This window comes from Prinia subflava, chromosome 21 (genome assembly GCF_021018805.1).
Source record: "Prinia subflava isolate CZ2003 ecotype Zambia chromosome 21, Cam_Psub_1.2, whole genome shotgun sequence".
NCBI lineage: Eukaryota > Metazoa > Chordata > Aves > Passeriformes > Cisticolidae > Prinia > Prinia subflava.
This window is the reverse complement of record NC_086267.1, coordinates 3,041,233-3,064,955: the sequence shown is the minus strand read 5'-3', so window position 1 is coordinate 3,064,955 and position 23,723 is coordinate 3,041,233. Positions and strand designations below refer to the sequence as shown.

General features: G+C 44.4%; 2 protein-coding genes across 5 annotated transcripts in view; both read right to left on the bottom strand.

Annotated features, from left to right (window-relative positions):
- The window catches only part of VPS13D (vacuolar protein sorting 13 homolog D), a 94,226-nt gene extending 90,138 nt beyond the window's left edge, over window positions 1-4,088 (bottom strand). For all 4 annotated transcript variants that reach the window (XM_063417483.1, XM_063417485.1, XM_063417484.1 and 1 more), the window contains exons 1-4: window positions 3,976-4,088; window positions 1,403-1,571; window positions 471-548; window positions 61-251 (exon numbers count right to left, since the gene is read on the bottom strand). In XM_063417483.1, coding sequence (XP_063273553.1) covers window positions 61-251; window positions 471-548; window positions 1,403-1,499 — 366 coding nt within the window. In that variant the 5' untranslated portion in view covers window positions 1,500-1,571; window positions 3,976-4,088. The remainder of the gene's footprint in view (window positions 1-60; window positions 252-470; window positions 549-1,402; window positions 1,572-3,975) is intronic.
- A 4,474-nt stretch (window positions 4,089-8,562) lies between these two features.
- On the bottom strand, window positions 8,563-23,200 carry LOC134560976 (tumor necrosis factor receptor superfamily member 8-like). The gene is made up of 10 exons (XM_063417487.1): window positions 22,055-23,200; window positions 16,999-17,089; window positions 15,405-15,530; window positions 14,592-14,747; window positions 14,395-14,488; window positions 13,682-13,959; window positions 13,367-13,477; window positions 11,568-11,593; window positions 9,908-10,115; window positions 8,563-8,807 (listed from the first exon to the last, which is right to left on the bottom strand). Exons 1-10 carry the CDS (start codon window positions 22,124-22,126, stop codon window positions 8,563-8,565), a joined length of 1,407 nt encoding a protein of 468 aa, XP_063273557.1. The 5' UTR covers window positions 22,127-23,200.
- Between the last annotated feature and the right edge of the window lie 523 nt (window positions 23,201-23,723).

Sequence of the window (23,723 nt, the reverse complement as noted above, 5' to 3'; positions counted from 1 at the left end):
CTTAAATACAATCCATCCACCACAGAGGCTTCTTCACCATGAATCACAAGCATGACTTACCTTCCATTTTTCTTCAAGTGCTAGCAGAAGGGCTTTCTTGTGTTCTCTTTCTTGCAGCTTTTCCTTTTCCTCATCAAACTCTTCTCTTTTTTCTGGTGCACCAATCAAGTGCAGTTTTGAGACAGATATCACCCATGGATCCACATGTGGACGATAAAAAGGGATCTGTAGTGTTATTTTGCCAATGAAACCTGAATAAAGAGAACAGACACACTATCAGATTCCTGGGAAAATGTAACTTTATCACCCTCAAAGAAAAAGTGGTGTAAGAAACAGTCAAGCTAAAACAGAAATAAACTAAAAATCAGGCCACCTCATTTATTCAAGCCTCTGACTCACAGCTCCTCTAAAACATGCAATACTTCCTGTTTAAAAAATATCTGTCTTGCACACACAAGCAAAATACAAACCTGCCTTTACTTCAAATGGTAATTCCAGCTCCTTTAAGGCATCTTTTTTTAGTGGCAAGTTTTCCAATTCAACAGCACCTATACAAGAAAGAGGAAGAAAAAGACTCTGCTAAACAAAACTATGTTAAGGAGAGCCAACTTGAACACTGTAAGCCTAAAACGACTCTTTTAAAAAAACTAAATGGGATTTAATGAGAACAGCTAACCTACCACTTCAGGTTGTGTTACAATCACAATGGTTACTCAATAGACTTGTTAATTTTCCAATGCCATGTGCTCAAACTATTTCATGAGGTCATCCAGACGCAATCTTCTCTGGGGTTTTAGATCTGGACTTCCTCGTAGCCACAGACAAAACCTCTCCTTATTGTCTTTTCAAAAGAGATACTTATTTTCTTAGTATTGTGAAGAGCACACACAGAAAAACCTTGGTGTGTTACAAAACATTCTCACCAGGAGCAGCAGATAACAGCAGGAGGGTGAACAGAAAGCACTGATTTGAGGACTCTGTACAAAGTACAAAACTCGTGGATGCAGCATGACACAAACCAGATTACAGGGGAGTAACTACGAGGGCTAAAAGGTAAGAGGCTGCAGGACACTTCCTGCCATGGTCCCTCAACAGGAAAATTATTGAACAGTATCAAGAAAAAATGACATAAATTCAACATGCTAAGATAGCTAAGCATGCTTCTGCAAATTTTACATAAATTGGTTTAAGAGTGTTGATAAAGAGCAACAAAGAACATAATATCATTTACTGTTCATAGTACAGTTCTAGCACCACACTCTCTATTAAAAGGATTTATATAGACATTAAATGTAATATTAAGTGATTATTTCTAATTCACCTTCCAGTTATTACAAAAAATATCACTTTTCTAAACCACAATATGAAAACAGTACAGAAAATACCACAAAGCCTCCCTCACCCTTTAGAAGAGCCACTGAAAGTTGGTCTGTGTTCAGGTTATTGACATATTTGCCCAAGTAGGTGTTGAGGACCCAGGCTACCAATCCTTCCAACATGACTGTCCTAGAAGAGGAAAACTAATGCTTTTCTGTCATTTTCTGGAATTCTCTTCCATAATTAGTCTCAGTCTGGAAGAAAGAAACAAGAAAATTATTGTGTGAAATATACACTCAGCAGAGCTGACATCACTGTCACTTCAATTCTTACTCTGCTCTATCTAGAGAGAAGTAAAAGCACTAAGGTTGATTTCTACATTAAAAAATGATTTATTCTATGCCCTTTAAGTGTCAACTCAGCTTCATAGAGAGTTCTGGTGATCACACATCACTCCCATTTGCAGATAAAGTTCACCTTTCCATCCTTTTTCTAGCCAAAACATTACATTTTGTTGCAGTAATCAACAAGGCAATTCTACAATCCTCCTCCAGAAAAGGTAAGAACAAAATTCCACGTTGATCTGAAGTTTGCAGAGGCCTCCTCGACCTCTGCTGCCAACATTTTCACCACGCTGGGTTTGGGAGCCTGGTCTGAAGTAAGAGCCTGAAGCCTCCTGTACTTTTGTAAAATTCTTACAAGACGTCTGTGAAGCAACTCACCCTACTCAAACCCCTTTTTGGGAGAGCGTGTGTGTGGGAAGTAATCAGATACAAGCCCCAAAAATAGCTCATCAACAGTTATTGCAACAGGTTTTCAAAGAGGCAGCAGAGATTATTGCACTGGAGAGGGAAAAATCCACATTAGAGAAGCACCACTGGTCACACCCTTGGACATTTCCCTTCACTCTTCTCCAGCCACTTCTGTTTCAACTTCTGTGGTAATCAGGGCATTAAAATCCCAAAGTCCCAGTTCAACTTTTTAAGCAATGAGTTGCAAAACTACTCATAGCTCCTGCAAGGGCAGGGTGAAGCCTGGTACAGTAAGCAAAAAGGCATGCAGGCCATTTCTTGAAGTTAGAATGGAATAAATGTATCAATTCTGTGTTTAAAAAATTCTCCCAATCCCATATACCTGCCTAAACCATTGGATTCTACAAAGCAGAAAAGCAATATACATCCTTTATTTACAGCTGACAAGAGATGGAAATGACAGCTTCAAGAGACACATTTTAAATTTTACATTAAGACTTAAAGTTTTCTCATTCTGCTTGATTTTAGGCAGCCCTATTTCAAGTTTTCTCTTTTTAAAAAGGCAGTGAAAATATTTAAATAATAGTTAAATAAAATAACCAGAATTAAGCAAGCAATGAAAGGCTTTTTCTAAAGGCTGAAATTGTGCTGTCCTGAAGAATGAAACAGAAAACAGCAGAGGCACGTTCGATTCAACTCAGTCACATGACTTCACATAAAACGTGTTTTAACAGTTTTGCCTTTGTAAAATTTCCCAACAATTTTCAAAAACCATACTATTATTCCACATAATAAAAACTAAGCATTCTTTCTCTTGGGCCACCAGCTTATGTTATAGATTTTTTCTCTAATAAAAGTGACAAGAAACTCAGGATCAAACAAAAGCATATACAGTGATCTCTGTTACGTTGTCATTAAAAAAATAATAAAAAAGGGAATCTACAGGTGTTTGGAACCAAAGGAAAGCCCTTGAAGAAACATTTTAGCACAGCAGAGATCGGCATCCCAGTGACTGAAACCCTCTAGTGCACGAACCATGCCTGAAGTCACCCTAAGAACAGCAAATGAAGTACATCACATCCTTAACCTAAACTCGTGGGACATAACTAACCACGCAGGAACCTTTCAAATGTTTTAAGGCTTTTTATATTTTTAACTCTGCAGTGCGCTGCTGTACCCTGGGAATAAAAGCAAGGCGTTTATTTCCTATGGCAGTGTTTTAATTTCCTTCACACACACATAGCACAAGAAGAACTGTCAGGGTGAGAAGCAAAGCCCGGAGCAGGCCGTGGCTCAGAGAGAAGCAGGCGATGTTCCGCAGGGGGAGGCAGCGCAGGCCCTGGGGCGGCGGGGCCAGGGCAGGGGCCAGGGCAGCGCTCGGAGGGGCGAGGGGCTCTCCCAGCGCCCCTTACCCAAAACCGGGCGGGAAGGGCCCTCCGGGGCACGGGGGACACGGGGCACGGGCGGCGGAGACTGTGTGCCCGCACCGCGTGCCGGGAGGAAGCGAAAGGTCACCTTGCCTTGCCCGGCGGAGCAGGAGGGACCCCGCGGGAGCCGCGCCGAGCGTGAGGCGGCGAACGGCCCGCGCCGGGCGGGGAGGCCCTGAGGGACCCCCAGGCCCCACGGCGAGGCTCAGAGCCCCGCGCCCGGCGCGCCACCGCCCTCCCGGCCCCGCGGTGGGCGCAGGGACCCGGACGCACCGCGGCCGCTGCTCGCCCACCCACCCCGGGGCGGGGCGGGGCGCCGCGAGGGGCGTGCGGCAGGGAGGGGCCCCTCAGGCCGGACCCGCGAAGCAGGAGAAGTGGCTGACGCAGGAGGGAAAGGCGGCGGGGCCGGAGGTTTCCCGAGTTCCCCCCCCGTGTCCCCCCGGGGCCACCCCGGGAGCCCCCCGGGACCCCCGACTCACCTGCGCTGCGAGCGGGGAGCGGCGGGCGCGCGCCGGGCGGTCGCGGGGGCGCGCCCGAGTGAGAGAGCGCCGAGCGATCGATGGGGCGGCGGCACCGCCCCCTGCGGGCCGGGCCCGGTAACGCCCCTGGGGCGGGCCCGAACCGCGGCCCGCCCCGCGGGGCCCTCACGGGAATGGGCTCAAACCGGGCGGGTTTGGGGCTGTTTCCGCGGGGCCCTCACAGGAATGGGCTCAAACCGGGCGGCTTTGGGGCTGTTTCCATGGGACCCTCACGGGAATGGGCTCAAACCGGGCGGCTTTGGGGCTGTTTCCACGGGGCCCTCACGGGAATGAGCTCAAACCGCGCGTGTTTGGGACCAACTCCACGGGGCCCTCACGGGATTGGGCTCAAACCGAGCGGCTTTGGGGCCGGAACGAGCCCGAGGCCCCGCGGGGCCCTACCAGGGCCGGCCAGGCTGAAGAGAAGCAGAGGCAGCGCCCCTCACGGCGGGCGCCCCTCACGGCGGGCGCCCCTCACGGCGGGCGCCCCTCACGGCGGGCGCCCCTCACGGCGGGCGCCCCTCACGGCGGGCGCCCCTCACGGCGGGCGCCCCTCACGGCGGGCGCCCCTCACGGCGGGCGCCCCTCACGGCGGGCGCCCCTCACGGCGGGCGCCCCTCACGGCGGGCCGCAGGAGCAGCGGCTCCTCAGGAACAGCCTCAGCCAGCTGCGATATACCGGTAACCTGTGCAGGGGGAGAGCCCCGCTGGAAATCCCAATTTTGTTTTAACAAAGGGGTCAGGAAACCTGAGGATGCATGTATTTATAAAAAGATATGTTTGGTTTGGGGGGTTTGTTTCCTTTGGGGTTTTTTTGGTTTTTTGTGGGGGTTTTTGTTGTTGGGGGTTTTTTTACTTTTTTTTTTACTTTTTATAATCAAACACAAGCTCATTTTTCCTACTTCAACATAAAACTTGGATTTTTCCTCTATGACAGCTCTTTAATTTGAAAACTCAGTAAGATACTGAGTTTTCTACTACTGTAACGGGATCTTCCTTTTTAATGCTTTTTAACACTAAAATCTTCCTTTGCTGCTTCAGTATGGCCCCAATAGTGGGAGCTGACGGAGAAAAAATTGGCTGACAGAAGTATTACAGTGCAAGAGGTTCAAAGTGCTATGAAAAATTAGGTTCTTGCCTAAATCCTTCAATTATATAGGAGTTTCAATATGCCCATTTTCAAAGTCTTTCTTGAAAATTACCTTCACGTGTAAGGTTAATACACATTTGTAAGAAGTTGCTTCATAGTAGAATTACAGACCTGTTGGTCAGTTCTCAGATCCACAAATAATAAGAGCTTATATAATATCACAGCTTTTGTGGAAGTTTAAAATCTGCATTTTCAGAATCTGAATACTCCTGAATAAATGTTATTCCAAAAGATCCTTTTACATGTCAGGCCTCAGAAATAACCACTGTGTCTATCTTGAGATAGATTAGGACGGTTCAGTGGGAAGTACAGAGATCACAGAGTCCAGCAGCGTTTTATGGCATAAAACAAGGGTTGTGTGTCACTGTGTGACCTCACTGCCATGGGGTTCAGCCTCTGGATCGCACATTCTGGTTGAACACGGCCGCTGCAATTGATGGTTAAGTCACAGATGTAAAATATAATTATGGGAAGTGAGTCCCTGAATATTGGCTTCCAAACCACTCCATTCAAGAAGAACCTCCACTAATGTTCTGTAAGAGGTGGTTGGAGCTCCAGCATCGCCAAGCAGTGAAGGAGAACAGGATTTTCGGGTTCTGAGGTTTGAGTAAATTCCTTTTATTACCGATGATGCTCTGCCACCTGAGGGCAGTAGGCTATCTGACACAGATAATCACAGGGATCTGCTCTAATAGTCACTGAACACGGGGAAAATATTTTGGATTTATGGTTTACCTCAAAAATGAGGTCAGATCAATTGAGGAAACATATTAGCTAGGACACAAAGGTGACAAACTCTAGGGTTGTCAACAAAAGGAACGTACTTCCTACTCCAAAATAACAACAGTTCAGTCTAGCTTTTCCCTTCTAAAACAAAATGAACTAAGTACAGGCAATGAAATGTCCCCGCCCCGCTCACCGGGGTCAGCCCCGGGATGGGGAGCAGCCCCGGGATGGGGAGCAGCGGCCAGCGAGGCCCCATCGCCGCCAAGTGCGCGGGCGGGACGGGGCGGACGCGGCCCCCGCGGCCCGGACAGCGGAGCTGCTCGCACCGGGCTCCGGACGTGTGGAGAGCTCTACAGCCCCGATCAGAGAACATCCAGCTGGATCATCCAGTTCCTTCGCCACGGAGTTACCTTTGCACTATTCCAATATTCATTGGAATTCTTACCCTACCGCTCACTCGTGTGGCACAGGCAGCCGGGATGGTACAGACAGATTTTACTATAAATTCAGCCCTGCCCCTGAGGAAAATTCTAATTCACTAAAAGCTCTGTCAGCTTTAAATGGCTTTCTTGCAAGAATATTTTTTGTGGCTGATACAGGTACTGAAATTATCAACAATTAACATTTAACATTTACATATCAAACAGGAAAAGCATGGGCATGGCTTAAAATCCATGTAATTTTTAATTCAGAGATTACCAGCATTATTAAACTGACTAACTATAACATATCCAGCAGGTTGCGATGCATGTGGTTCTTTTAGAAAGCTGTTCCAGTAAAAAAGATTAATTAATATACAGAGTGGAAATACACAATTACAGTCATTGCAGAACAGCCCTGATCTAGCACAGCCAGGTAAATGTGGTTATTCAGTTGGTGGATTCATGAATTGGTGTTCTCTAAAATGAAGTATGTAGTGAAGTTAAAGGAGATGTGGAAAAGGTCAACTAAAGTGATGAAGGTGGTGGAGCATCAAACTTCATGAGTGATATGAAGAGATGGGAACTCATCTTGGAGACTTAGTTCAGTCAAAGCTGAGATACAATCAATCACAAAAGCAACTTCGTTGAAAAAGAAAAAATAAAAAGAACTCACTGACTTCTGTAAGACAAGAGCTAGTGACGTTCACTGAAATAAAGAGGCCAGTTTGAAAGTGCTAGAAGTCCTTTACAGAGTGCATGACATCTGTAATCTTCTGCCACAGCTGCTTGTGGAGGCAGATTGTACTTGGAAATTCAAAAGAGAGAAGAAAACCTAATGGTGATATGAGAGAATAATAAAGACTGAGTTAAACTCTTCGACATCCTTAGTCCAATGCCAGCTGCCACAGCAGAATTATGGTGAATGCAAACAGCAGTTATGGTCTTCCTAACTAATCCCTTCCTGTGAGTGTCAGAGATGAAATGCTGGGCTCAAACTCCAGTGTGGCCCAAGAAGGTGTTTTTATGCCCCTGTGTTCCTTGTGTGTGCTCTAAGACAAGTGGCTGCAGCTCACCACTGTCATTACCGTGCTCTGATAGCACAAAACTACAAAGCATGTCATGGGGGTTGTGGTTCCTTTTTTGATTATTAAGACACACTTTGTCATATTGCTCATTTTCCACTGTCCTGTTCAAAAGCGTAGTCAGCGCTATTACAGTCACAGTTATTGAACAAGCAGCACAAAAGATTTAAAAATAGCATAACACATGCCAGCTGGCCACCAAACAGGTTTGTTTTTAGAGGATATGTAAATCAGTGTCACTCTGATGATTATGGACATTTCTAAAACAAGTAGATATTAACAGTGTTATAGGAAATAACTGCTGTGCCTCTCTTTCTGTAGCAAAACAGTTTCTTTTCTTCATTTCTCTTTTTACAGGCTCCACATTGGGCTTACCCCATAGTTCACCCAATAGTCACATCTTCAGCCAGTTTGGCTTCCATCAGAAGAGGCTGTTTTGTACATTACTAATGGTTTGATGGAGTCAAAAAATATATGAATCAGACTTCAAAACCTAGAAAGAATGGCCTAAAGTACAGTGGACTTTAATTAATTTTATTTGCCTTCTATTTTCAGAGCCTGTGTGGTACCTTTTGATCCCAACTCCTCAAGAAACATGAAGTCCACTAACTTGAGAGTTATGTTGATGCTAGGGAAAACTAAGATTATTATAATTTCCAATCAAAAGTTGAAGCCTTGAGAAAATGCCAGATGTTGCAAAATATATGACAAAATTTGAAGTATTGGAATAGAAACAGCATAAGAAGCAAGGCTGAGTCTCAAGCCTGACTCAGAATCCTGGCCAGAATTTTCACAGCCAATAGAAGTAACCAGACCTAGATTTTAATCCATTCCTTCACAGTGAGAAAGCAAGCTGTGAAACTTCAGCTGGCATCCAGATGGCCTCTAAATTATGCAGCTTTGATTCAAATTTGTTTTCAGTATGATACTGGGAGACAGGGAAATAGAACTATTTGATGTCAGCTGTGGAGGCAAACAGTTTGGATGATCCTCTCATTTGTTAGATGAAGTAAGTTCTGGCTCTCCTTGTTTGAATGTGTTTCTTTCCTGTGTTTTCCAGGAGTTTCCCAATAATCTAAGGCACAGTGAGTTTACCTCCCTTGACATAAATTCAGCCTTAGTGTCACACTGGATGATTCTGTGTCTTCCCACTCTGTCTCTGAGGGCTGTCACTTCTCAGTGGCAGTGGTAGGGTGGTGAAATTCCTTCCCCTCCTCTTCCACAGGAACCATTACATCATTCCCTGGAAAAGACTCTGTTTCCTGCTCTGGGTAGTGCATTTCCAGTTCCTCTTCCATGCTTTCCTGGGCCTCCAGGTTACTTTCCCATCCTCTAAGAGCACAGTTCTTGCCACTGGGCACTTCTGAGACAGAGCCCACGATAACAGTGTCGGCCTTCATGATGTAGAGCTTTTCTGAGGGAGGAAAAAAGTGAACAGTCACTGCTGCCCCAGAGGTGGCTCTTTTTCATGCAACATTTTTGTTAGGGCTCTGAGCATTTCAGATCAAGCAGATTGAGCTCCCATGGGATTAAAGCACTGAGCTAGAGGTGGGACTACAGGAGAAAGACAAAGTGGAAAAGGCAGAAGATATTCACAAGAATCTGTTAGAAGAAGCAACTGATTGGGATCTAAAGAACCCAACATTTATGCTCCTGCTGTTTCAAGAAACAACTCCATGTAAAAGAAACCTCTGGGTAAAGATCAGCACTGTACAGAAGTTCTGGGGTCTTGGGACCTGCAAAGAAATTCTTTCTAGCTGAGAATAAACTACAAAATTCTCTGAATCTTGGGTCCAACTTGTTGTCTTACTCCTTCACAGAAAGGTAAATAATGCCTTTTCATGTCTTGCAGCACTGCACTTCACTCAGAAGGATGCTGCACATCAGGCACAGTAGGTTAATTGCTTGGACTATTTGGATATGGTAAATCAAATCATCACATTCATCCCAATCCATCACTCACAGTAAAAACAGAAAAGTCATTTAGTAAGGAAAGGTCAGTTTAGGTATTATGAAAAATAACACCTTCAAATAACCTCTGAACTGGGTTTGGAGGCACTGCCAGGATGTCTCAGGTAACAATTCTCCCTCTGTGAATGAGATCCCTGCCTGACTTTACCTCCCACCCTGTGCCATGGTAAAAGACTTTATGGGAACACATGAGAGACACATTTCAAGGCATTGTTATGAAACCAGAGAAAATGATAACTAAGTACAATTCTCATTCAGTAGCACAGCATCATCTTCCAGCTGACATATTCAAATTTCTTCTGTAAAATTAACATCTAGAATGAAAAGGAGGAAGAAGGGAATTTTCTGTCAAATTCGTAGTGACTAAGACAAACATGAAAAAAAGAAAGCATTATATTCAAATGAACAGGTATTGTTGTGCCAAAGATCTGGAGATTCTGCATAAACACTTTGAAGTTTACTAGTAATCTTGGAATGACAGTATGCCATGTCTAAAAATTTGAAAAAAGACGACAAAATGAAAATTTAAAAAGCAAGACTCACCAATCCTGTTATTTGTGTGGTCTCTGACTCGAGAATCCACAGGGCAGTCTGGGGCATTGCCACTGCTTGGTGTCACATCAGTCCCACTCCAGTGAGGACTCTGGGCTTTTTCTGTGCTGGACACCAAGTTATTGTTGGTTTCCAAAGGAAGCGTTCTGTCAATTAACTCCTCCTCTTCTGGCCCACTGTCAGTGGTCAGTATGATCTTCTGCCAACACAAACAGGAGAGCAGAAGTGGGGTGAGTGTAAAAACACTTTGGATGTTGCAGTAGGTCCACAGAATCCTCCTGTGGCAGTCAGGATAACAGAATGCACTTCCCAGCACCACTGTCACAGGGAGGGAAATGTTCCAAAGCACCTAACAGGCATGGGAACTCCAAACTAGGCTCCTGCAGCACTTCAGACCCTATTTCAAAATAGTGTTCCTAAGCTGAATTCACAGATTTCTGACGGCATTTTCAGGAATGGACCTCCTTTCCACTGAAGAAAATATGTTTTAGCTACCTCTTGGACTTTGCAAAACCCATCATGCTCCTATGGAAGAATAGAACAAGCCAGAGGCCAAACGGATTTCACATAAAAATGTGATTGCCTCAGCAGAACATCAGGTAGAAGAAAAAAGCTCAGACTACCTAACCTATGAAGAATTAATTATAGGCAGTTCTTGAAAAGAGGAATCAAAATCTGAGAGAGGCTAAAGGTCCTGCATCACAGTTTTCTGGTTCTGATCTTCTTCTGTTTCCACAAGGTTGGGAAAGAAAAAAAACATTTTGAAATATGCACTTTATAACCCTTGCTCATGTCTGACTCTCTGTAGAGGTAAGAATTGAAGCTCCTCACAACTAAGGAATTAACAATTACACACTGAAATTATGACAGCTGAATGCAACCAGAGTAATCAGAAAAAGCAGTATCTTGTGTATGTGCAGATGCACAACATTTAAAAGCAAACTCATTTAAAAACAAACAAAAAATTGTAGTCTAAAAAGTGGTTTAGCAGATCTGGACATTTAAAGATAACAAGCCTAATAAACTGGGAAGATCCAGAGAATGAAAGTGGCTGTGATTTCACTGACAGAGGGGAAATCAAACCAAGGTGTGGCGATTTCAGCAGCTGAGGAGCTGCTTTCTATTGTTCCATATTGAGTGATGTTTGTCCTGTTCATCTGCACACTGTAACAGCAGGAGCTTGTCCTGAAGGAACGACAAACCAACCCCACTGTGTACCCACATCCCAGCCAGGCCAAACCTGCAGAGGGAAGGGAGCGTGGAGGGAGAGAGAAGAGAAGCATCAATCCCATCTGTGGGACCAGAGCAGTAACATCAAATGGGACTGACACACTGAGTTCTCCTGGAAGGAGGAAAAGGCTTGTTCATCCTGTGATTTCAGATCTTGTCCCATTGGGTGCACCACAAATGGCTGAACACCAAACCAAATCCCCTCACGAGCAAGACTGGCAGCATCACATTATTCAACACCACATTAACCTCAGCCCAAGACATGAAAGTGTCAAGTCCTAATACATCTCATCCCACCTAAATGTACTGTAGAGAGAAGTCCAAACTAAAAGGCTGGCAGTTTTTAGACAGGACATTTGAAAATAACATTATTTACTTTGGCATGGCAGGGGATCTGTTTTGGAATATTGTTCACACTTACTGCACATTTGTTCACGAGATCCGAACCTGCAATGGAAAGTCAAAAACATTATCAGAAGAAACCTCACGCAATCCCAAGAATGTTAATATGTGCTCTGAAAGATCACCCAGCAATGTACCTGCTAAACCACTCCCCTGCCCACCCCACATCATGGTGGTTTTCTTAAAGCTCAGGGCACACTGAAATGAAATCCTGAGGTGAACCAGGACAGGCTGCTGCCAAGACTGTGAGATCCTGCTGTCCCCAAAGCCTCTTGCGTCACTGTCCCCACACCACAACTGGTATTCATCTTATGAAAAAATTAGCTGATGAAAATGTCTAGATAAGAACAAGACAAGCTTATTAAGAAGAAAAAAAAGTAAAATAATGTTAATAACTTCCTACTGGATGAACAAGTTAGGTCAGTTCATCATATGGTCAGATGATTATTAAGGGGTGGGATTTTAATGTTCCATTTTAACAGTTCCATTAATGATCCCAGGGAACACTGGGCAGAGAGGTGAGGAGGGAGTGTACAACATTCTGTAGCACCGTGAAGGTGGATGGGCTCTGACCTACTGTCTAATTTCACACAGATGTGCAATCACATTTCTTTTCAGAGCATCAGCTCTGTAATGCTACACAGTAAGAGTTTCTATTGTGCAAGGCAAAAGAGGAGAAAAAAAAATCCATTTTGAAAAAATTAAGCTGCATGCAAGAGCTTTGAATTGTATTCCTGAATGAATGCGTATAAAAAGCTCTGCTGTGTGGTGATTAGAATCTGACACAACAGAGAACGGATCTGGCAGTGACAGTGGAATTGCTGAGAGGGGATCAGCTAAATGGGTGAAATGTTTGCATATTATGGGATTTGGGCAGGGTTTTTTACTGAACACATCTCCCGTATCTGACTGTCCCGAAATCAACCGGGCGTTTTCCAGCACTGACACATCACCCAGCCCTTCACCCATCGTGGGAGCAAAGTGCCACCTGGTGGCATCTGGTCACATCCCGGGTGTCCCCTGGGAACAGAGGGCCACCTGGTGGCATCTGATCACATTCAGGGTGTCCCCTGCCTGCTCGGGAGGAACAGGACTGGCCTCTTTGATGGCAGCAGGGACATACTTGTGACATGAGAAACTTCCACTTTCTAAATTAAAATGCTATAAAATAAAACCCACGTTACACTTCAGACATTAGGGTGACAGTGCTGGCCCCTCAATAACTCACCTGGAGATTTGATAACGTATTTGTGTGTGATGACCGAATGCAGGTGTGCTGATAAAAGAAACCTTTCATTTAGTCAAACTCACTATGGGACCTGAAGGCTCCAACAGCTTCACCACACCCACACACCTACAACCAACCTACAGCGTGCACATCCTGCTTTCTATAAAAGAGGGAGTCTGGTTTTGCAGGCACACCCCACGTGTAACTCTAGGCAAAGCTATGGGGAGTCAGTGTCATAAAAATCACCCTTCCTCTCATGCTCAAAGGCCAGTCCTGTTCCCAGAACCAAAAACTGCTCACACAACGCTTCAGGTATCATTTCACAGTAGTGTCTGTGCTGAGAGAAGATGCAGCTAGTCACCCTTCCCCACTTGCAGGTCGCCCACCCACTTCCCTCCATAAATTCCCAGCTGCTTCCATCTTCCATGTTCTCCAACATCCTGCATGAGCAGCTTGCACTAAACCCTTATCTGGCCTGTAGAGAACAGGCTCTTCCCCAATGGTTTCCACAAAAATCCCATATTTGAGCTTCCCATCTGTAGTTTGGCAGCTCAAACAGCACATCACGTGTCACAGCTTGAAGAACTCACGCTTTCTTCTGAGGACCAGGATCCGCTTCTTGCAAACCTTCCATTTCCAGAGGATGAGCAAGGCCCCAAGAAGCACTGTCACAGAGAGAACCACTGCCCAAAGCACCACACCTGCAGCACAGAGAGGGAGCAAGCACGGACTGAGAAAGGCAGAGAGGAAACCCTGAGTAGATCCATGTGTTTGAACACAGGACCACAGACATCATTTCACCGGTCAGAGGGGATTTGCAGGAAGTTCCCACATAAAAATTGTGTTTACCAAAGTTATTTCCAAATAAGAAGTGCTAGAGAGAGTAAAAGCTGTGTCTCTGTTACCTCCTATTGTCATCTCCCCCTTAGCTTTGGTGGGAGATGTGCCAGCCTGAGCTTTCTCCTCAGGAGTTGAACTGGGGTTTTCAGCTGTGGTGACACTTAGAAGGTCACCAGAGGTCACCAGGTTCTCCTTAAACATCCTCAGGTCAGAGTTATTTGTTTCATGGCTGAATCTCACGGACAAAGTGCTTGGGGTGAGGTAAGTGGGCAACTGGTCCAGGCAAACTTGATCATGTGTGGCATTTCCTTTCCTTAGCGTTACTTTATTCAACTTGGCACAGCTGGGAATGAAAAAGAACAGGTATCACTGCTGTGGTGCAAGGTACAAGTACCATTTACCACGACAAACATCCATGTGGCAAACATCCCCTTGGTCATTTTTGTACCAACAGCAATTATTGCTTTCAGTGTAAAAGTCATAATTCTTCTCATCCCTGTGGCATTAATTCTTGGCCTGGATGCAAAGCTGCTACTCACACACGTACTTAGTAAACTAAAAATGAGGCAAGCAGGATTTCTTCCTTCCCTCATTCCTCCAGCCCAGGGCTGTGCAGCAGGTACAAAGAGAGGCCTCCTAACCTCTGCCCATGAGCCCAAGGTGATTCCCTTGCTCCTAAGATGAATTTGTATACTTTGCACTAGAAGTGACATACCCTACTTCATCTTTTATTAATTACAATTAATTAGTCAGTCCCATTAAGGAAGCACAGACTTACTCGGTGTGGGGTTTGCAGATGTCTGTGCTGGAGCTTTGATCAGAAAAGGTCCCAGGAGGGCACTCTTCACAAATGACATCATTTTCTGGGGTGCCTGAATAAAAATAATGACTGAGGACTGACTAAATAAAATGCATCAGGTCCAGGCCTATTTCCAGGACCAGGAAAGGTTAAACTGGACAGGGAGGAATTCCTACCCCTGATTTTGACCCCAAAGCCGGGCTTGCAAGCAGAGTGGTGCCGGCAGCGCATGCAGGTGTTGGTGGCAGACGTTTGGCAGAACAGGCCGGGCCGGCACTCGCACGTGCGGCTGGAGGTGAGGGAGCAGGGCTGCTTCTCCACCAGGTCCGGTTCTGGGGACAACAAACAGATGCAGTGACAAAGGATCACCTTGCAGGGGAAATGCAAAGTGGGGCCAAAGCTGAGCAACACCAGTTCTGAGGCTCAGGAAGCAGAAAAGGTCCTATTGCTCTTCATCATCACAGAGTTTGGGTTGAAGATGAGATTAGCACTGATCTCACTGCACCCCTGCCATGGCAGGGACACCTTCCACCATCCCAGGCTGTCCAAGCCCCAGTGTCCAACCTGTCCTTGGACACTAACAGGGATCCAGGGGCAGCCACAGCTTCTCTGGGCACCCTGTGCCAGGGCCTCCCCACCTTCACTTCTTCCTAGTCTCTAATCTAACCCTGCCCTCTTTCAGTTTAAAGCCATGTGATGGTAATTTAAGTCATGAATAATTAGAGAAGCCTGTAGATAAGAGCTTGTAACATAAGACAAAAAGCAGGAACCAGACTGGGATAGTATTGGAGGGGAGAATTTTTAGGTAGTCCCCAGCCACAGAGGAAGTAACATGGATTAAGTGCAAGGTAACATTCTGCTGTCTAACTCAGTAACCAAGCATGGATAATTTTGCTGTGGAAATTCTAAATGAATAAATACAAATTAAGTGTAAATAAAATATACAGAGAGAGAATGTAACTGTCAGGTATGTGTGGGGAAGAGCAAACCTTTTGAGCATGACACACAGGCATCACACTGTGGCTTTGAGAATATATTGTTCAAATATTGATCAGGTCCACATGTCATGCAGTCTTCAGCTGGATCCCGAGGACATGCTTTCTTTTTAATATAGCCTGGAGAAAAAAAACAACCAAAATATACAAGATACCCATCCAAAATGGGCAGGAAAACATCCTGAAATGTTCTTGCCTGCTTTTTTACCTGTTAGACACATTACCAGTCTTCCCTTAGTCATTTGGTTTCTCTAGGATATATTTGGCTTTCCCATTCAAGTGTTAAGGTAGAGGGCCAGGACATAATCCCAGCTGGAATGGGCTGCTGCAGAATGGGCAGATGGAGAGGCATTTCTGACAGAAAAGACAAGCAAGTCTCCATGAGGGCCATTGTCCTGCCATTACTGAGTTCCCAGGGAGCCGGGTTTCATGTTTCCTTCTTTCCTTCCTTTGATTAAAAGGACTTTTAGAAAAGCTCCTCTTTCTTTGCAGTGAGCAGCTGAGTTGGTAGCAGACATGAACAGGCTATTGCCTGAAGGAGTAGTGGACAATTAAGGTGGAAAAGGATTCTTACAACTTTTATTGTGGAGGAGTCCAGGACTGACATGAGGATGTCGCAATAAAGAATCAGCAAAGGTGAACTGATGGATTCTGGTGTAAATCAGAGCTCTGCTTCTCACCAAACCTCACTATGGCATCCTCATGACAGGAGCTTTGGCAAAGTATTTGGTTTTGAAGAAGAAAAGAGCTTTTCTTGGGACTGTCAAAGTCACATCCCCACCCGTTTTTTCTTTTATTGGACCATTTTCTCCATCCCTTGCTCTGATTTACACAGACAGCTTCTGAAGGGCTCTAGTGGTCTGGCCAGCAGCACAGGATGTCCCAGTGGGAATCCTGGTAGAACTGGGTGCAAATGCTGGCAATCAAACACTAAAGCCCTCTGGATCATCAGAACACAAATACAGCTCAGAAATCTCCTTTAAAAAAAACCAAAGAGAAAGACTTCGTGGTGAAGCACCACAAAATACCCATCCACTGAGGGGGTTTTGGCCAGTGGGGCAGTTCCAGACATTTCCAGAACTCTTGTGTCACCAAGGTGTTTCCTGGTGCTGACCTCATGTGCCTCTGAGTCACAGCCAGCTTCTAGCACAGCTTAATGTGCCCCTGACCAGGGCCTGTTCCCTCCCTCATGTGAGACACTTTCTAAACTGTTGTGACTACAATAATGTCAGATTTTCCATACCTTCATTTCATATTTTTTTCATCTCTTAGAAGAAACTCATTTAGCCTAATTTCACTGTGTTTATTCACACCCAGGGGTGAGTTTGAAATGAATTCTTTGACCTGGCTACTTCAGTGTCAAGTGAAGTGATAAAATCCCATATAAATTCTATCACATTATCTAGTTTGCATTCAGACTACACAGGAGCAGGACAGTGGAGAACAGATTCACATCTGGAGCCAAATTAGACAGTGATTCATGAAACTGCTCTTTTCTTCAAGGACAAAATAAACTCTGCAGATACACAGGGTTCCTACTGTCTCCATGAGGAGGCTCCATGGAAATCTGACTGAATTATAAACATACCTGAGGGACACCGGTAACAGCAGTTTTGTGAAGCTTCGTCATAGAACCAATTCTCTAGTGTATTACAGGAATGAGGTGGGGTTAATGATGCCTAGAAATTGAAAGGGACAAAAGACACAATTAGAAAACAGCTAATTCTGTACTAGAGCAGATCCCAATGCCTGTCTCAAGCAATGGCAGTTGCAGATGGTAAGGAAAAGCCCATCTTTTTGTGAAAATTCAAGTATCCCCAAAGCAACTAAATTATTCTCTGCATTTCCTTTAGAAACACTGCAGCAGTTAGCAAATTTTAAAAAAAGGATAAAATTTACTGTCCTAAAATGATTTCATGTTAATTGGTGCTAAGGATTTTTTAGGGAAAGGAACAAAATCCCTAACATCTGTAACAGATTGCCAACTCTGTGTGCACTGGAGTAAGAGGTGATACCATATTTAGCATCATCTAAATAGATTTGGTGTAATCCACAGAGTTCATTCCTATTTGCAGCACACAAGGTTGCTGTTACTTATGCAAACTGTTTGAATTTAGCAACCCAAATGTCTATTATGAACCAATAAATTACTTTACTGATCATTTAGGGACAAATCCTACAAGAGGATTTTGCCTTGAAAAGAATGCTGCAAATACTCCCACGATGAAGCCCTTATTCAAACAACTGAGCAACTTCTGTTGTCAGGGAAGGTTTTCAGAAATAACCTTTCATATTTATTATATTTATATAAAATTTATTTGGTTTTTAAAAAGCCATAAAAGAGTTTTGATACTAGCTTACAAAATGAGATGTAGCTATAACTTGTAACAAGAAGCACATAATAAGATTTAGTTTTTGAGTGGCTGGGCCACTACATGCTCTGGGAAATTACAGTGCTATAAGTGTTCTGATGAGAAAGCCTGATTTTTGAATTGGGCATCCCCCTTAAGAATCCCCTAAAAATGCAGTTATCTGAATTTCATTTTCACATTTTCAGTATTTACTAGAAGATATGAACTGTGATTTTCTTCTTCTTTTTTTTTTTTTTTTTTGTATAGAATTGTTAAGCAGATTCTCCGGAGATTTTCCCACACGATACCAGTAGAGCAGTTAAATAAGAATCCCAACTCATTTCACAGCCTGTTCTCCTGTTTAATATACACAAAACATAAAAATTATTTAACTTCCATCAGAAAACAGGGACTTTCTGTCAAGGAGGAAATTATAGAAGAACAAGAAATAGAAACATATCAAAACTATTAAATTTCATTGAGGTCCAGTAACAGAGCTGAGAACTCTGACACATCTCTGTGTAACCCCTGGGCTTCCCTACAAGCTCATTTTGTGGCTGATTGTGGAGGCAAGAGCAGGTTTTTGTGCCAGCTCAGCCTGACTCAAACCACATTTACAGGGTGCACCCAGGGTTTTCCTGCTCTCAGGAGGAAGGCCTAGACTGGAGGAAAGGGAAGTGGTGTCTGCTCAGTGTGTGCAGGGTGCCCTGGGCAGGCACAAACTCCCAGCCCAGATGGAACAACAGGAAATAAATGATCACCACACAAAAGGTCAGTCGTGATTTACTAAGTGAATTAACTTAGTGACTTAACTACTTAGTGAATTAACTGTTTCTATAAAGAAAATTTAAGAAACAGCATCCTGGCTGTAGCTAAGTCAGCCTGGATTAGTTTCTCTGCAAGAGCTGCAGGAAGTCACCACCAATACCTCATTTTTTCTTCCTGGTTCTCCTGGGCAGCCAACTCTGGCAGCAAATGATGCTGAATTTTAAAGAAGGATGTGAAGCCTTGAATTATTGAATTACTTATGCAGCACATAAGCTTACAGCTTATTTAATTGTCTGTTTTGGGGTTCAAATAAAGGAGTAGAGTGTGTGAAAAATGTGAGAGAACAGTTACCTTGCCAAGAATACGAAAATCAGGAGTTTATTATTAAATTCTGCTCCTGGTTCCAGCAGTGCACATTCTGATGATGGATTTGACCTGATGGCAGTGCAGTGATAAATCATACTACATACTAAACTAATTATGCAGATACACATATGAGAGAGTATTTAACCTTATTTTCCCCCTTTCCACTGGAGGGCAGCTCAGCACTACAGCCACTACATTACACAGCTCATCCATGGCTCCCTAACAAATGCTGCTGTCAAGTGTCCAGCGTCAAGCACAGCTTTGTAGCCACCTGTGCTGGTACTGAGCCAGACCCGAGGTGCTCTGCTGTGAAAGAAATTCATTTTAACAAAGCACAGCAGGATGTCTGTGACTGAGAAACCACCCTCTGAAGAGCCCGTCACTTCTACTCCAGAAGCAAAGTGCCTGTAAGTCACCATCTGTTCAGCTGAGGTGATTCATGAGTATAAAAATCAGTACAGAGCCTTGCAGTGATAAATAATGTGCATGTCAATGCTCAGCATCACTCACCATGCCCCCATTCTTGTCATCTTTTTCCCTCCAAACTCTAAAGCTGTTTGACTCCCAATGTGCAACTGCAACACTGATGCAAAGTTCTGCTCTTAATCAGCAGGAAGGTTGGTCCCCAGCATTCTCTGAGGGCTCAGTGAAGAAGTACCAGTTTTATCCCAATAACATCTGTTACTCTCATTAGAACTTCGACTTGTGTTTGTTAATGTGCATTATTAAAAGCCCTTTAACGTTCAAGGAAGATCACACACGTATTGGAGTAAGGCATGTGGCTGTGGTGGACAGTAGGTCTTTATCCTTCTCTCTGACTTTCTCTTCAAATAAAGGTTTTGGGTTTAGCAGGAGTTGGAATGTTCCTTTGTGAAAGGAAAAGCAACAGCTCCTGTCCTGCCTGGACTGCTCTGTCACAGCAGAGCAGTTGGTTTAGAGCTTTCAGTGACCCAGCAAGTCAACTACTTTTTTTTCCTTTTCTGAATGCATTGCAGATCAAGCACCAATTAAATAAAGAAAACATATAGATCAGAAATATTTGGGTTTTTCAACACTTGCTTGAGAGAATTTGTTTTAGAAAACAGGCTTTGTACAGCTCTTCTCACTTTCCTTATTTCTACAAAAATGTTTGCTATTCCAATTTAAATAATGGCAGTTGTAAAGGTGGTGCTGAATTCAGTGGGCTACTCTGCAATTCAGTCAGGACAAGGTTTGACTCATTTATTTATGGTTTTTTGAACTCATAGAGAAAAAGTGATTGTGAGGCAGAGTAAGAAATGGGCTTGCCACAAATGAGCTGTAAGTCAGGAAGAAAGCATATTACCGTAAAAAAAAAAGTAATCTACCAGCAGTGGCTATTCTAGAAGTGACTAATCCTGCAGCAAAACAGTTAACTGTCTGTCAAGCTTCTATCCAAATTCTGATAGCACAGAAAAAGCTGATACTCTGCAGTTTCAAGCAGCCAAGCTTCATTTGCCTGAGAGTAAAGACATTATCAACAAGTGAGGGTTCTCTGAATATAAAAAGAAACAAAACCCAAACTGTGAACTGAGGTAAGATGGAACATGGTTTAAAAATATGACCAGTAAACAGTGATTTACTCCCATTAGACAGTATCACTTGTACTCCACTAAGAGTACTAAGAGCAGGTATGGCTGTGAGAGAGGCAGTGCAGAGCCAGCTGCTTATCCCAGCAATGTCTCTGTATTTATTCCAGGGAACTGATAATTTTACACTGACTCTGAATATTGACAATCAGTATCAGAAAACCAAATTTTCTCTCTGCCCCGTTCATTTTGTGAACAAACCACCAAAAGTGATGTCAAAGAGAAGAAGTATCATCTTTTTGTTCCTGTTGGCTTTCCCCCTAAATCTGCCTGCATTCAGCACACTGGACAAGCTTTTCTGAATGCCCTCCCAAACATTTCTCTGGTGAGCAAGGATTACAGACTCCAATCCCATAGAACACTTATCCCTCTGTATTTCAGGAAGGAGACAGTGGCAGGACAGATAACCTGGGGAAAGTAAAGCAAACTTGCAGTGTGGGAGGGGGAATTTACAACTAAAGACACAAGAGCAAACTCCTACTCTTACCAAAAGAACCAAAAGGATCTTTTTCAAATGTCTAAAAATGTCTATTTTTATTCTGAAAATAACAGAACTTGGTTGTTATCAAATATTTAACTGGAGTCAGTGTCTTGTAAAAAAATCTGGCAGCCCAAGAGATGTGCTGGATTTTTCAGTTACCATGTGCAGACAGGTGTCTTAGGCTAATATATACTTGTATTTCCACTGTAAGGGAATATGGCTCATTTCCAATCCAACCCTGCATGCAAATACTCACCTACTTGACTTCACCTGTGCAGTCTCTCTGTGCTGATCTTTTTATTTTTTTAATGTGTATTTTTAAGTGGCAGTCAGGGAAATCACCTGGATTGATGCCAGGGGCTGTGGGCTCATTGCCACGGGAGCCACAGGAGGAGGGGGTAAGTGGCAGTGTGGGGGTAGAAGCAAACCCACAAGACCTGACACGATTGGAACAGGGAGCTGGTGTGCAGCTACAGCATCAGCTGAGTGCAGCCAGTGGGCTGTGTGTATTTAAAGTGATCTTTGATTCAGAAATAGCACTGGATCCATGAGGAGGTCAGTGGCAGTAGGTGAGGGGTGTAAAGAAAAAGGTCTGTTATTGTTTAGCCTTTCCACCTTTCAGTTTTCCCCTCCTGACTGCCCCAGCAGAGTGGGGAGCAGCCCTCTGAAGCAAACTCTACAAGGAGTGTGTCTGTCACCGAGCACATGGGCAAAAATAAACGCCCCCCACCCCCACCAAACCCTTCCTCAGTCCCTGGCTGTGATGAGCCTGGAGCTGCAGCAGCTCTAGCAGAGCCAACAAGATGCAGATCACAGCTCACATCCCACAGTGCTGCCTGTAAAGATCCCAGAGAGGACAAAATCTCCTGCCTGCTCTGCTCTGTACCTTTATCTCCTCAAAGCTCTGCTCACCACCTTTAACCCTCTGTGTTGCACAAACCCTGATTCTGTGGACAGCCACTCCAACACCCCCTGAAGGGCAGGATGGCTCTGCAGCCCCAGGTGCCCCCAGACCTCGCCAGGCTCCTGCACCCTGAGGAGCTGCAGGATCCTGGTGCATCCCTGCCTTACCTGGGGGGTTGTCTGGACATCGTGGAGAAGCAGCAGGAGCCACAGTCCCAGGGGCAGGCTGCAGGCAGCCATCTGAGGCGCTCTTAAACGTCCCTGGCTCCCAGCATTGCAGGTGAGATGGATGGGTTGTTCCTCCTGGAGCCTGAGACCCTTCCAGGGTCCCACCACGTCATGCTCCTTGCCTGTTCATTCAGTGCAGAGACATTCCAGCTGTTCAAGACAAGCAGGAGAAAGGCTTTGAGACTCAACTGAGCGGAGAAAACAATTTAGAAGGAAGGAGGAGGGGGGCTGCCCTGAAAGAGAAAAGTAAAACTAGAACAAAACAGAATTGCCTCAATGTCTGGTCCTGGTGCTCAGTTTCTGCGAGTTGGTTGTGAGAATCAAGGTTGTCACCCAAGGCTGTGCACAGGCTCCTGAGTCATCTGGGCTGCCCTCAGAGAGCACTTCACCACCCCAAAGCCTTGCTAGGCACCAGTCCAAGTCCAGCCCCATCCAGCTGTCACTTTTGAAGAGCTGCAACCAAGCCTCAAGGAAGTTCCCAGTTAGAAGCACGAATTCTTTCAGTACAGTCATTTTACTGCTGTTTGGATGAGTGGGTGAAGACTCACAGTCAACCACAGTGGCTCCTCTAAGATTTAGGCTTTACACATTGCCACTTAAAACAGCAACATATTGCAAACCTTCCCCTTGAGAAACCTTCCCTTTCCTCCAATTCCAAGAGAAACTAATTCCTCTTGATGAAACTCATCCTTAAGACTGCTACTCATCGTTTCACTCGCTTTCATTGGTTACTCTGGATGGTTTTTGTTCTGATGCCTAAAAATATTTCAGTTGGTTGAAGATGTCCTGAAGTCTCCTTAAGTGCCCAAGTGTTGTCAAAAGTGAAGGTTAGCCACTTCAAAAAGGCAAAGTGCCTTGCAAACCCTCTGAAGTACACAGGAAAATAATGACAATTTGAATTCTCACACTGCTGGGTAGTTTTTTCTTTGCTTCTCACCCTTACCAGCAACAACAAAAGAAATGAGAAAATATTAAAAGCCAGATAAATGATTATTTTACTGAAGATCCACAGTGCTCCCTCACTGCCATCACAACCAAGCACCAAAGTTGAGCATTCCACAGGGACCCTGTGTAAACATCTTCAACTCACAGCTGCAAAAAATTTTAACTACCTCGATTTCTTTGTCCAGAATGCCACCACATAAACCCCAGGCATTTTCAGCACCCTGCTCACGGTGTGTGACACACCATGGATCTGCTCTCTTGGCTCTGCCACGGCACTCCTCAGCTTCTAAACTCTCTTAGCTATGGCAGCTCCTGGGGTAGGTAAGTCTTACAGGTCTAGAGACAACTAAGAATTTCAATACCAAATTATTACATTCTTGATTTTCCTAATTAATGGGCTACAACACACCTTAATCTTCTGTCGTAATATGCCATTAGGCAATTCTCCCAATTTATTAATGCAGTTTCAAATGACATAGTAGTCAGGACAACTGATGAGATCTGTTTGTATTTTCTCCCTCCCCTCTGTGTTTTTTTCTCTTATCAGGTCCTATCCAAGCTTTTCTAGCAAAAGGAGAGGCACCAACATCACAGAGAGCCTGGAAGGTTTCAGTTACACTGCTGAAGTCAGAGTATCTGATGCAACAATTACTTATGTGAGTAC